This window comes from Mauremys reevesii, linkage group 25 (assembly GCF_016161935.1).
Source record: "Mauremys reevesii isolate NIE-2019 linkage group 25, ASM1616193v1, whole genome shotgun sequence".
Lineage (NCBI taxonomy): Eukaryota > Metazoa > Chordata > Testudines > Geoemydidae > Mauremys > Mauremys reevesii.
This window is the reverse complement of record NC_052647.1, coordinates 10,504,611-10,517,942: the sequence shown is the minus strand read 5'-3', so window position 1 is coordinate 10,517,942 and position 13,332 is coordinate 10,504,611. Positions and strand designations below refer to the sequence as shown.

At 45.6% G+C, this 13,332-nt stretch overlaps 2 protein-coding genes across 6 annotated transcripts; one reads left to right on the top strand and one right to left on the bottom strand.

Annotated features, from left to right (window-relative positions):
- The first annotated feature begins 552 nt into the window (after positions 1-552).
- Positions 553-3,230, top strand: LOC120391145 (tigger transposable element-derived protein 1-like). Of its 3 annotated transcripts, XR_005591230.1 has the most exons (3): positions 565-611; positions 841-2,984; positions 3,180-3,230. XR_005591230.1 is itself a non-coding variant. In XM_039514547.1 (2 exons), exon 2 carries the CDS (start codon positions 1,147-1,149, stop codon positions 2,920-2,922), a length of 1,776 nt encoding a protein of 591 aa, XP_039370481.1. In that variant the 5' UTR covers positions 553-611; positions 846-1,146; the 3' UTR covers positions 2,923-3,052. The 3 variants fall into 3 exon arrangements, 2 of the variants coding, with proteins under 2 accessions (XP_039370481.1, XP_039370480.1); XM_039514547.1 differs by lacking the exon at positions 3,180-3,230 and having other exon boundaries at positions 553-611; positions 846-3,052; XM_039514546.1 differs by lacking the exon at positions 3,180-3,230 and having other exon boundaries at positions 841-3,052.
- On the bottom strand, positions 3,136-11,679 carry SYCE2 (synaptonemal complex central element protein 2). Of its 3 annotated transcripts, none has more exons than XM_039514550.1 (5): positions 11,589-11,679; positions 10,229-10,279; positions 8,891-9,009; positions 6,499-6,709; positions 3,136-3,790 (listed from the first exon to the last, which is right to left on the bottom strand). In XM_039514550.1, the coding sequence occupies exons 3-5, from the start codon at positions 9,001-9,003 to the stop codon at positions 3,596-3,598; spliced, it is 519 nt and encodes a 172-aa protein (XP_039370484.1). In that variant the 5' UTR covers positions 9,004-9,009; positions 10,229-10,279; positions 11,589-11,679; the 3' UTR covers positions 3,136-3,595. The 3 variants fall into 3 exon arrangements, with proteins under 3 accessions (XP_039370484.1, XP_039370485.1, XP_039370483.1); XM_039514551.1 differs by having other exon boundaries at positions 10,220-10,279; positions 11,541-11,672; XM_039514549.1 differs by having other exon boundaries at positions 11,541-11,670.
- Positions 11,680-13,332: the final 1,653 nt, after the last annotated feature.

Sequence of the window (13,332 nt, the reverse complement as noted above, 5' to 3'; positions counted from 1 at the left end):
TTTTTTTCAAAGTGCTCAACACCCAACTCTTGACAATCTGGCCTGTACTGTTCCTTTTATGAAATAGAAATTGGACCAAGAGTTGGAGATGTGCCCATATCAAGACAGCTGAGCCATCCTTGCTCAAAAAATCTTTAACAGCCAGGGGGGTATTTCTGGATTAAGCCACCTGCAATGACCCTTCTCCACCACACCATTGCAGGTCCCATGACTGTGGCAAAAAGTCCCAGCCCACCTACATGTGCTAAGGCAATTGGAGCTGCCCCAGCAGTTATAAAATAGCCATGTGCAGCACTGGGAAACGGGAACAATATATAAGACGAACTTGCTGGTTTTCTGATATGCTGGCTGTGACTCATGGGTGGAAGTGGCTTCTCAGGACAGAAAGTGCTGTGCTACCTGTCCCTTCTCTCCCCCCTCCACCCCCCACCCGTGGGATCCTTGGGCGGCGATCGATCCAACGGGAGTCGATTTATCGCGTCTAGTCTAGACAGGATAAATCGATCCCCGAGCGCTCTCCTGTCGACTCCTGTATTCCACTGCCGGGAGAGGTGCAGGCGGAGTCGATGGGGGAGCGGCAGCAGTCAGCTCACCGCGGTGAAGACACCACGGTAAGTCGATCTAAGTAAATGTAGTGTAGACCAGGGTGCTTGTAGGTCTGATGGGTAGCAGAACAGGTTCTGTTTTCAGCCCCTGCATGTGTAAGTGGTCTTTTTGTTCTCTCCTTCTGAGAATAAGGGCTTATCAGGAACAGCAGCTTAAACTCTGTTCTCCTGTAAAGAAACTGAGCAACAGAATCTTATATTTTTGCTGTAAATCCCATTGTGTTTTTCATATCAGCACAGATAGCAGTTGGAAATAACGAACAGGCAAGTCACTGAAGGAGGCATTTGCAGCTACAGATGCTCCCCGGGTTACGCAAGATCCGACTAAAGCAAATTCGACCTTACGCAAAAAGGCATAAATAAAATGTTCGAGTTGCAGAAAATATTGCGTAACGTACGGGAACGCAAAGTACTGTAGTGCGGTGTGCAGAGGAATACACCAGTAGCAGCTCCTACAAGGGAAGGCTTTGCACTCTCACAACCTCTCAGTCTCGTGTTATTTCAGTGATACTGTATTTCACCCTGTTATTTCATTCAAATCATGCCTGGAAAGCGATCAAGTGATAGCAAGAGTGCAGGACCAGTTCGTAAGCGAAAGAAGATTGATTTAGAGCAGAAAATGAAAATAGTGAAAAAATATGAAGGCGGACAAAGCCTGTCGTCAATTGCTCGTGAACTCGATTTGGCTACCTCAACAGTGAAAAGTATTTTGAATGATAGTGCACGCATAAAGGAACATGTGAAAGGCTCTGCTCCTTTAAAATCAACAGTCATAACGAAGCAGCGTTCTGGCGCTATCTATGAAATGGAAAAGTTATTAACAATATGGATGGACGATCAGATTCAAAAACGTATGCCGCTTAGCCTCATGATTATTCAAGCAAAGGCTAAAAGTATTTTCGAAGACGTAAAGGGAAAATACAGTGATCCTAACGCAAAGTTTGCGGCTAGTCATGGGTGGTTTAATAGATTTAAACAACGTGCAAATTTTCACAATGTAAAAGTGAGTGGCGAGGCTGCTAATGCTGATACAAAAGCAGCTGAAAAGTATCCCGAAGTGTTACGAAAACTTATAGAAGAATGTGGTTATACAGCACAACAAATCTTTAATGTCAATGAAACTGGATTGTTTTGGAAAAAAATGCCAGACAGAACATACATTTCAAAAGAGGAAAAGACGACGCCAGGGTTTAAGGCTGCGAAAGATAGGCTAACGCTTTTGCTTGGGGGTAATGCAGCTGGAGATTGCAAATTGAAACCATTGCTTGTTTATCATTCAGAAAATCCCCGTGTGTTTAAAGGCATTAGCGAGGTTAACCTTCCAGTTCATTTCCGTTCAGATCGAAAGGCTTGGATCACAATGGCACTTTTTGAAGACTGGTTTATAAATTTGTTTATCCCCGAAGTGGAAAAATTCTGCAGAGAAAACGACATCCCATTCAAGATTATGCTTATCGTCGATAATGCTCCTGGACATCCTGCACATTTAGATGACTTTCACCCTAATGTAAAAGTCGTGTTTCTGCCTCCTAACAAGACTTCGATCCTACAGCCCATGGCTCAAGGGGTCATTGCTAATTTTAAAGCCTGTTATCTACGAAGAACATTTGCACAGGCAGTCGAAGCAACAGACAGAGAGACTGGGAAGACTTTACGTGATTTTTGGAAATCGTATAACATTTACCAAGCCATCATAAACATTGCTAAGGCCTGGGCAGAGGTTACCCAAGTTTGTTTGAATGCCGTATGGAAGAAAGTGTGCCCACAGTTCGTACACAGCTTTAAAGGTTTCGAAAAAGACAGAACATATGAGGAGGTGGCAGATGAAATTGTGAAGCTTGCCGAGCAGCTTGAGCTGGAGATTGATGTTGGTGATGTGGATGAGTTTATCGAATCCCATGGAGCTGAATTATCAAATGAGGATCTCATGGAATTAGAAGCAGCAAAAGTAAAAGAACAGACTGAAGCTGAGGATGAAGTTGAAGTAGTAGAAGCGCCACGACACTTCAACACCAAGGAGATGGCACTTGCATTTCGTGAGATTGACTCTGCACTGGCACGGTTTGAGAAGATGGACCCCAATTCCTCACGATTCTTGAAAGTGAACAGCGGCATTGACGAAACGCTGGCCTGTTATAGACAGATATATGAAGAGAAGAAAAAGGCCACCATCCGGTCATCTCTCAATACGTTTGTAAGGAAGACTGAAAGGCCTGCAACGTCCACATCTCCACAGCCTTCCACTGCCAAAGCCCCCTCTGACGACCCCAATGATGTAATGCCTGTCTCCTCCTCTCCTTCCTCATCTACAAATTAAGCCCATTGTCCTCCACCACCAAAATGGAGCCTTCAGTGTGCCAGGATAACAATAGGATTAAGGTAAATGTAATATTTTTGTTGAAATTTTGTTTATGCTTGCACAATATAAATTTCAGACTTACGTAAAATTTGGGTTACGCAAGGCTTTCCGGAATGGAACAGTTGCGTAAGTTGGGGAGCGTCTGTTTTAATAAACCAACAAAGTGGAATGTAACATTCATGTGATCTTTATAAAATGCCTTTTATAATAAACAGTGCTATGTGAGAGAGAGCGACAACATCTCCCCCTGACACACCGGAAGAAAGACATTTCGAAGGCAGCAGGGTGCAGAAGTTTGACAAGAGCCACTGGCCATTGTATAATCCTTTTGTATCTTCAGTGGACTTTAATTACATCTCACCTATTCCCACTTTTATAAAGACTGAATTTTAGCAGGTGTGTTTTTTAACCTGTCTGGCTCTCAGGCCCTTTAGGACACTACCAGAGGTTGAAAGTTCAGGAGTTTTTAAAATAACTTTAACAATCAAACAAACTGCAACAGGAATAGAAAAAGAGGCCCTTATCTGACCTGTAGTCTTGTGTTTCCTTTTGCATCAGAATAGTAGCTACACGATGGTTTGAGTGGTTCATCTGGGCTTTTGATTCCAGCTGGCCCTTCTTCCTAGTGTTCTCACACCTCCGGCTGCACGCACAAGTCTTTATAAGCTGCCTCCACAGTGTGGCAGACTTGTCTGAGCTCCGTTTGGATCTGGCTGATCCTCTCCATTATCTCCGAGAGCTCTTGGAGCTTATCCTGCATTTGCTTGTTATGGCGATCGTAAATGAGAAACATGCTTTCCTCCAGCTTCTCCGCCAAACTCGAAACCTTTTGGAGTGCAAGGAAAGACAAGCCTTAGGGATTAAAATGGACCGGAGGCTGATGGCCTGAATATTAAGGGTTCGTTGTCCCCCTGCTTCTAGAGTAACGGGATGCAACTACCGTTGATTTCAGTGGGTGCTCTGCCATGTTGGGATGGGGCTGAGTCTTGCCCTAAGTGTGACTTTTTTTCATGAGTTTTAGACAGAATGGACTAAAACTGATCTCTGCATAAATGTAAATGCTTCCTGCACCATCTTCTGAAAGCATCTGGAGCTGGCTGTGTGGGAGCCAGGATACTGACTCAAGGGACTGCTAGCCTGGGCCAGACTGGCAGTTCCTATGCAGACCCCAGCCCTGCAGCTGGTCCGTGCAGCACTTCAGTGCAACTCCATGAGGATCTGCCTGCATGGATCTGAATGCAGGAGTGGGATCTTCATGGGACATACAAGAGGATTCTGGCCTACTAGAGGCCATGTGCCCCAGACACCAGGGCGCTGGACTGCATTTCAGGACCCCTGGGTTCTGTTCCCAACTCTCCCAGGAGTTAGGTGGCTAGCGTGATTTTCAAAAGCCCCAAGCTGCATTTTTAGGGATCCTAAATACTTTTGAAAATCTGGCCCAAAGCTTTAATGGCAGCCTCAGCAATGGTAAGGCGGAAATAACTTCCCAAAGGCATGGAATGTGTGACAGTCAGATGTGCTGAGCTGCTGCTGGTAGAGGCCATGATGAAGTTTTGCGAGTGCCAGTGTGAAATGGGAGGTGTGTTGGTTTCTGCGTCTGTTGGAGATGCAAGTGGAAACCTTATGGCGTGTTGGAGTGCGTTAAGACAACAGCAATCAGAAGGTGGTAAAGAATTCAAATTTCTTTCCTCTTCACTTAGCTCCGTGCTTTGAAGGCACTGGCATAAAATGAAGCTTTGGTTTGTTATTCCATTTGCATAATAATCCCTAGTTTTTATCAGTAGATCTCAAAGTACGTTACAAAGGAGGTCAGTACCATTATCCCCATGGGGAAATTGAGGCACAAAGAGGTGAAGTCACTTGTCCAAGGTCACCCAGCAGGCCAGTTGCAGAGCCACGAATAGAACCTTGGTCTCCTGGTCCTAGTCCAGTAGTGTATCCTATGAGCCACACGACCTCTCTTCATAATAATAAATATCTCACTCTCCTATAGCACCTGGGAAGCCTGGGTTTTATTCCCAGCTCTTCCACAGGCCTGCTGGGTGAGCATTGACAAGCCATGTTGACCTGTGCCTCGGTTTCCCCATTTTACAATGATTCTGACCATTTGTAAGGTGCTTTGAGCTCTATGAATGAAAAGCGCTAGATAAGAGCCAGGTGTTCTTATATATATTACACGTTAATGTCACGGCAATGCCAGGTGTTCTTATATATATTACACGTTAATGTCACAGCAATGCCAGGTGTTCTTATATATATTACACGTTAAGGTGCCACAAGTACTCCTTATTCTTTTTGCTGATACAGACTAACACGGCTACCACTCTGACACGTTCAAGTCTGTGTCTGATTTTATAATGGAAAGCTCCCCGCTGCTGCATTATTTTTCTCTACATTTATGTAAAGTGTGCTCCAAAGCATCTGATTTAATGCCTCAGAGACATGGAGGACACTCAGACTGGTGATCTGTGACTGATGCAGTTAGAATAACATGATTAAAATACATTAAATAAACATTCTGTGAGTGCACAATCTTGAATGTTGTGTGTGTGGTCAGGGTGGAGAGGAGATTAGCGAGGCAGCTTGGTCGGCTGCGGATGAAACGAGGGTGGGGGGGTTGCTGCAGTTCACAGGGATTCAAGTTAGTGTCTCTGAGGCGTGATGTTGGGATTTCACTTCTGTTGGCAGGTAAAGTGGTTTTACATTTAAAACAAGCTCTCTACTGATTTGCTGTAACATAGCAGAGAATTGGAGAACACGGAGACTGGCAGGGCCGCTCTAGTCCATCTCCTTTCATGTAGAGTCTAGCTGCTGCTCCCCTCTTTTGTTCTGTCCAATCTACTTTTAAATGCTCTATACAGTGAAACTCCCCCCACTTTCCTTGGGGAGATGATTCCATAACCCAGTACGCGTCACTGGGAAGAAGAGCCATGTGAGAAAAGGACCTTCCTCACACAGCTTTTCCCACTCCCATGAAAATGGAGGGCTCAGCATCCATCTGTTGGGGGTGGGGTGGGGGAGAGGCATGACTAATGGGAGGAGGGGTGGGGGTTGGAGAATGCTGCACTCAGTGAAGTTCGAACAGAAAAGACAGCACCGTTCTGGGCTGTGTTACCTTTCCCACCGCACTCCCACCGTGCTGTGTGACGGAGCCCAATGAGGAGAGGCCCTAGTGCAGGTCTTGCTTGGGAAACTCCAGGGGGTGGGTGAGAGGGGGGATGCAATCAGAAGCACAGGCCTTTCCTGCAGATGTCTTTGGTCTCAGGCCAATCCCCTGGGATATATGCTGGGTCCAGCTGCCTGGTCCAGCCCATGGCAAACCCTGCCTCTGTGCTGGAATGACATGGGGTTTATATCATGGAAGGGGGCAATCTGTCCCTATGATACAGCACTTCACACACACACCCCACACACACATTTTCCTTTGCTCAGCATAAAAGCGCCTCCTCTTTCACCACGCTAGCTAACTTCTCTTCCATCCTTTGGCTTCCGCCCTCGAGCCCTTGTATGTAGCCATCGCAATATCCACTTCACCTTCAGCATGAGGCTGTCCCTGAAATTGCTCATGACAGTGTGGTCTTTCTTCCGGTTCTCGTTGATCTCCTCGATCAGCTGCTGCGTTCTTCTCTGCAGATTTTCAATGTTTGAATCCAGGGCTGCAAAATAATTGGATGACTTGCCGTCCAATGCTGCTACAGGCGCATCTGCAGTGGGGCAGAGCAGAGATGTGCTGGGCGATTCCTTCCTGCATTTAAATTGAAATAAATGAGCATGTGTTGTGTTCCTCTGTACCCCAACTTACGCTCAAAGGCCAAAACTCAGGTGAGTTTGAGGACTCATTGTGAAAGCATCTGTTTTGTTTCCAGATAAGAGTAACTGACCTATCTGAAGCAAGGGGGGAAGTTTATCTGCTCCGTTGAAAAGGTAAACTTCCCATCCTTTCCCTTGCTGTCATTCCTAAAGAAAGGGAGCATTTCAAAACCAAACATAGAAGGTCAGATCCTCCCCTGGTGCCTTTAGTCATGTGAAAAGGCTGCAGCTGTACAAAACTACCCTCACCATTCAATACATGGAGAAAAATTACAAAGACTCGAGCCAAAGTTATCCAGCAAAATCAGATGCCAAAGAAAACTGTTGCCAGCTATTTTGTTAATTTCTCTCATGTGGGAATTTTAGTCCTTTACATTTGTTTATCCAATAATTAAAGCAGCTTATTAACCAGAATCCATCCATCACAAACTTGACAGCTCCTGTGTTGGCTAATTCTATTTTATAAAGGAAATACAGAGTCCCTGTTGGCTGACTTGTTTGTGAAACTACTTCTGCAGTGCTAGCAAAATTGACATTTAATTCCATTTGATGGGGAGGGGAATGACACATGATGAGCTGCCTCAGATTCTAAACCAGTACCCTTGCCTATGGAAGGCAATGTGCTTGCGATCAGCCTTCTGGGTACATTATTGCATTAGCACATTACACACTACTGATCAGGATCCCCGCTCAACTCCTGATGCGATTGGCTGGCGCTCCTACGTCCAAGTTTCTTAACCTTGCCTTATGTTGCCTTGTGTTGGCATTTGGTCCTGAGGAGGCGTGGAGGAAATGGGTCTAAATAAACCAAGCCATCTGCCAAGGTGAAGCAGCTCAGTGATGGAATTAAAAGCCAGAGACACCTGCTGTTGATTAGCTCTGTCCTCTTGTATAGAAGTACAAGTAAACAACCTCCATGCCAGGTGGCTTTGTATACACTCCACCCGAGTGCACTGAATGTACACAGCTACTGCAAGAGAAGCGGTGTGGCCCATGGGAGTGGGCACTGCACTGGGAGGCAGGAGATCTGGGTTCTAAATAAATACACTAAAAGTGGCAGGTGCGGGGGGCCATTTAAGTCCCATAGAGAGGAGTTGAAAGACTAACTGCTCCCATCCAAGGACTTGTCTACACACAGCTTTTGTATCAGTTTCAAACCAGCACAGGGGTGCTGGAACAATGTGTATAGTGGAGGTGCTGAGAGTCATTGCACCAAACTGTAAACCCTGTATATAGTGGAATCCACTTCAAGCTAGGGGGTACGGCAGCACCCCTAGTTCCAGCACCTACGAACCAGTATAAAGCAATACAACCCTCTAGTGTGGGTACTGTTAGCTACATGTAGGTCTTGGGAAAATTAAACCAATATGGTTATAACTCATCTGACTGTCTTTTTTTCCCCAATGTAGCCTATGTCATTGCATCCACACACTAGGGGTATCCCAATATAACTATACTAAACTAATATCTAATCATACCCCTAACTGAAATAATTACAATGGTCTAAAGCCTGGGTTTAGAGTAGGCATAAAGGCACTGACCGTCACCACCTCTTTAAAAGCAGTAGCTATCCTGGGAACCACTTTATAGGACTTAAAATGAGTAATTCTGCCTATGCCCAACACAGAGAATGTGTGAGTCATTAATTAGACAGCAGTTTGCATCAGGAGATCTCAAAGCACTTTACAAAATTGGTCAGTATCATTACCCTCATTTTACAGATGGGGAAACTGAGGCACAAGCTGTTACTTGCCCAGAGTCACCCAGCAAACGAGTGGCAGAGCCAGGAATTGAACCTAGGTCTCCTGAGTGCCATTCCAGTGCAATATCCATTGGGAAAACACCACCTCCAAACTAACTTTTTAACTTAAGAATGCAATTAGGCACATCGTCCATACCCAGTTATATTAATTAGAAAACCTAGTCTGAATACAGGCTGGGAAATTGCTATGATTAACATGAACAACCAGGGCATTCCCAACTATATATATATTAAAATCACATTTCTCCTTTGGGAAGTTTCTGTTGGCATATTCATGACACAAGGCACAGCATTTTCTCCCCTTTCTCTGGCTCTTAGCAAATATTAGACAGAAGTCTGTGCAAAACTCCTCACCTGGACAGGCTCTCACTGTGTAATTCACGTCTTTCTATATCATCAAAGAATGGGCTGTTCGGTTTAGCCTGCTTCTCTTCTAGCTCTGGACTTTCACATTCCTGATTAGACATCGTAACCTTTAAAATGTAGAGAGATTTTTCGGGAGGCTGCATGGATCAGGCACTGCATTGGGACTTATTCTAGCCCTTGGTTCTGCCACTAATTTGCTGTGAGACCCTTCTGCCTTGTCTATTTAGAGTAGAAACTCTCCAGAGCAGGGGCTGTCTCTTACAAAGTATTTGTACAACACTTAGCAAAATGGGGCCCTGATCTTGTTGCAGGCTCTAGTCTCTAAAGTAACATATAATTAATAAGAATAAACAGGCTCAAAATCACTGACCTACATGAGCTACTAAATCAACCTGAGAGTTTTAAACATATTCAGTAGAGCTTGATGGGAACTTCTGATGACATTTTGGGGGAGGTTGGAAAATGCTGATTCCTCCTAACTGAATCTTCCCGTGGGACCATGTCAGTTTCGATTAAATTTTTGTTTTGAAAAATATCAAAACAGCCGTTTTTGACATGTTCATAATTACACATTTGGATTTTTCAGTTCAAAACTACTTTTTGTTTAAAAATGTATGATATTTTATATTTTTAAATATTTTTAAAAGAAAAAAGGTCAAAACTGAAACACGACAGATTGAATTAATGGAAAGGAAATATTTCAATTTACCCCAAATGATTTTTTTCAGTGTTTCAGTTTATGAAAAATTTTGAGATTTTGGCTCTTCGTCCCTATTTGGAACCAGGAAAAAAGTCAAACTCTCAAAATTTGTCATAGGATGGGAAATCCATTTCCTGACCAGCTCTAATATTGAGTCTGTTTTTCTTCTACACTAGTTTTACACTGATATAACTTCACTGGAGTTACTCCCAATTTACTTAGAGAGCTGGACAAAATACGCTATTTTTATCTATGACTTGATTTCGCTTGGAGAGTTTGAAATAGTCTGTATTTTATGAGATGTATTTTAGGGCAAAATTTGCTAAGCTGATATTTATTGTAAGAAAAACTGTTAAAACACTGAGGATATATATATAAATATAAAGACACTGCAACTCTAATCTCTGTTAGAGGACTATGAAATTACATCTGCCTAGAAACATTTTTATCTTTCTAGCTCTATAAGTCAATTGTATTTACCTAGATTGTAAATTCTGTGGGATAAGGAATGTCGTTTTGTTATGGGTGTATGTACAGCATCTAACACTATCCCCAGGCAAGAGGTTCTAGCAATTACTATAACAATAATAATTAATAATAAAGCACCTAGAACCTACACTGGTTACCTGGATTTGAAAGTGTAACCTTGTCTGACTTCAGCCAAGTTCTTCAAAACTCTATAGGAAATTAATTTTGAAAAGGAGAGATAAGTACATACAATGATTGTTAAATTCACATCATTTACTAAGCTGAAATGTTGCAGGGAGCTAGCTGTTGACCAGTCATTACAATTCTGCTCCACACCCTCCCTCCTTTATATAACTAGATAAGTTTTACTGAGAAAAATCTGACTTCTGGATTCCCTGCTCTGAGGATATTAGTTGTTTTTCTTAAAGCCCCAGCTCCTGGGATCATGTGAGCATCTCAGTTTTCATTAAAAACAAAAAAAATGAAAAAAGTCATTCCTAGGTCTTGTGGTTGAGGAAAAATGCTTGAAATCATGACCCCCTAAAAACAGCAAATAATCAGAAACCCAAATTTATTTGTCTATTCATTATTTTTAAGCCAATCTCATGATCTTTTTAGGATTTGGGGTTGGATTTTTTTGGGGCTGGCAGTACTGTGACTCTTAATATCTGCTTTTTTAAAAATAAATTGATCAAAGAAGATTTTCTCATGCTCAAAAAGGTCCTAAAAGAATTCCCACTGAGTCTGAATACCGATGGTATGCGTTAAGCCACTGTATGTATAAACCCCTCTAATTTGATTTAATTCTCTAGGGTGGGGTGCTTGTTTTGTTCCCTCCTATGGGTGAAGGGGCTCCTATACCGACCCCATAGGCACATGCGGTGCCCTATAGCAAGGCTGGGGGGATCCCCAATGGGCAGGTGTGAGGAGCCCTTAGGGGAGAGGACCCCCACATGGGACAGCTGTAGCCAGGCTCACAGTGGGGGAGACCTCATAGGGGGGTGAGGAGCCCTCGGGGAGAGGATCCCATAGATGGATAAGGACCTGATATCAGGGCTCACCAGGGGGATTCCATATAGAACTGGGGGGCCTGTACTGGGGTTCCCAGAGAGGCCCATATAGAACTGGGGGGCCTGTATTGGGGTTCCCAGAGGGGCCCATATAGAACTGGGGGGCCTGTATTGGGGTTCCCAGAGGGGCCCATATAGAACTGGGGGGCCTGTATTGGGGCTCCCAGAGGGGCCCATATAGAGCTGAGGGGCCTGTATTGGGGCTCCCAGAGGGGCCCATATAGAACTGGGGGGCCTGTATTGGGGTTCCCAGAGGGGCCCATATAGAACTGGGAGCCTGTATTGGGGTTCCCAGAGGGGCCCATTTAGAGCTGGTGGGCGGTATTGGGGCTCCCATGTAGATGCAGGGCCCCTCTAGTATATCAAGCTTCCCCAGTAGGGCCCCTGCAGAGGGGCTCACCCCAGAGATGGGGCTGGATCGGGGCTCCCAGCGCCCCGCCCCCCTCACCACAGCTTTTCCCGCCACTTCCCCGCCCCTCAACGGCCCAGCTGAGGAGAGGGGTGGGCCGGGGCCGGGGCCTGGGCCGGAGAATGCCAGCCCCGCTGGCCAATCAGCGCCCTCCCCGCCCTCAGCTCCTCCAATGAGAGGTCGCGAGGGTATGAAGCTGGGGGGTGAGGGGGCTGGGCTGCGGGGGAGTCCAGTCTGGGGGAGGCAGAGGTGGTGGGGTCCAGGCTGCGGGAGGAGGGAAGGCAAAGCTGGGTGGGGGCCAGGTTGGGGAGGGGTGCTGAGCTGGGGTGGGGTCCAGGCTGGGGAGGGAGCTGGGGTAGGGTCTAGGTTGGGGAAGGGCTGAGGGGGTCCAGGCTGGGGGAGGAGGAGGAAAGCTGGGGAAGGGGGCTGGGTGGGGCCAGGTTGGGGGGCTGGGGTGGGGTGGGGTGGGGTCTAGGCTGGGGAGGAGCTGAGCTGGGGTAAGGTCTAGGTTGGGGAAGGGCTGAGGGGGGTCCAGGCTGGGGGAGGGGAGACAGAGAGGGGGGCACATCCAGCCACAGCACAGTTTGGCAGAATTAGTTACTCAAAAGGCAGCTGGACTAGCAGAGGGCCTGGGTGCAGACAACTGCAGTGTTGGGGGGACTTTCATCCCCGCAAATCTAGAGATTGCACTAATAAAGGAAACACTGAGTTTGGAGCAGAAGCTTTCACCCCCCCAAAAAAGCATTGTTTACACCCCTGGTGTGGGTGGGGACTGAGGGGTATCAGTAGAGCTGGGGTTCAGGTTGAAGGGCATTAGCAGAGCTGTGGGGGATGGGTAGCTCAGGACTGAATAGCTCTAGAAATATGGCTTACCTGTGGTGTGGAAGAGCTCTGCTCATTTCTCCCCATTTTCTCCATTCAATCCTAGGTGGCCGTAGGACAGGAATAAGAAATCCTAGATAGCCACAGATTTCTGGCAGGTTTCAGGTGCATTGGGAGAGCTATTTGGAGAAGCACGAACATCATCTACCCTCACTTGTTGCTTTAGCCCCTAGGAGAGGCTCCCCCACAAGAGATTTTGGTTTCTGCAGCTCAGAAGCGCAGGATCTCAAGGCATCCCCACATCTCGCTGTGTATGCACCTCCCTGGCGTTCTTCATGCCTGTCTGAATGCAACGGGTTCCCACCAGTAAGAAATGAAAATAAACTGGCAGTTGCCAGCGGTGCTGAAAACATGATGATTAAAGAAAACACTATAGATAGAGGCACTCTTGGTCTCATGGCGAGAGGGCTCTTTAATACAAATTTGCATGATTGTGTCCATCCAGGGGATGCAACTTCTACTGAGATGTATTTGCTGCTTTTTAGAGTCCACTTCTCCTCCTACCCCAGTCCAATCTTGTATATGGGAAGTAGCTGGAAACCAGCAAGGGAGGCTTTGTTTTTAGTGCCTGCTTGTATTAAGGAAGCAAAGGAAAGCAAAGACCCCACTGCTGTCTGGAACAGCTTAATAAAAATCCATAGATTTGTGCTACGTAACTTCTCCTATTTATGGCGATTCACATTATTGAACACTTGTATTTCAAAGGCTAGTTAAAATTATATTAATCCTCCTGCTCAGAGGGATCTATGCATTTCTGTTTTAATCCTTGGATCTAAAAGTGCTATCCCCTGTTTTAGAGCTGGGGAAACTGAGGCACAAGGAACTGGAGTGATGTGCGGCAGAGTCAAAGTTAGAACTTGGGATATGATTCTCAGTTCCCTTGTGAGGATGGGTCCTTTAA

Bases quoted from the DNA above. Each gene is read 5' to 3' on its own strand.
- LOC120391145 (XM_039514547.1), top strand. From the start codon at position 1,147: ATGCCTGGAAAGCGATCAAGTGATAGCAAGAGTGCAGGACCAGTTCGT.
- SYCE2 (XM_039514550.1), bottom strand. From the start codon at position 9,003: ATGTCTAATCAGGAATGTGAAAGTCCAGAGCTAGAAGAGAAGCAGGCT. The intron at 6,710-8,890 runs GTGAGGAGTTTT...ATTTAAATGCAG, and splicing joins CACAGTGAGAGCCTGTCCAG to GAAGGAATCGCCCAGCACAT. The intron at 3,791-6,498 runs GTGAAGTGGATA...GCACTCCAAAAG, and splicing joins GGGACAGCCTCATGCTGAAG to GTTTCGAGTTTGGCGGAGAA.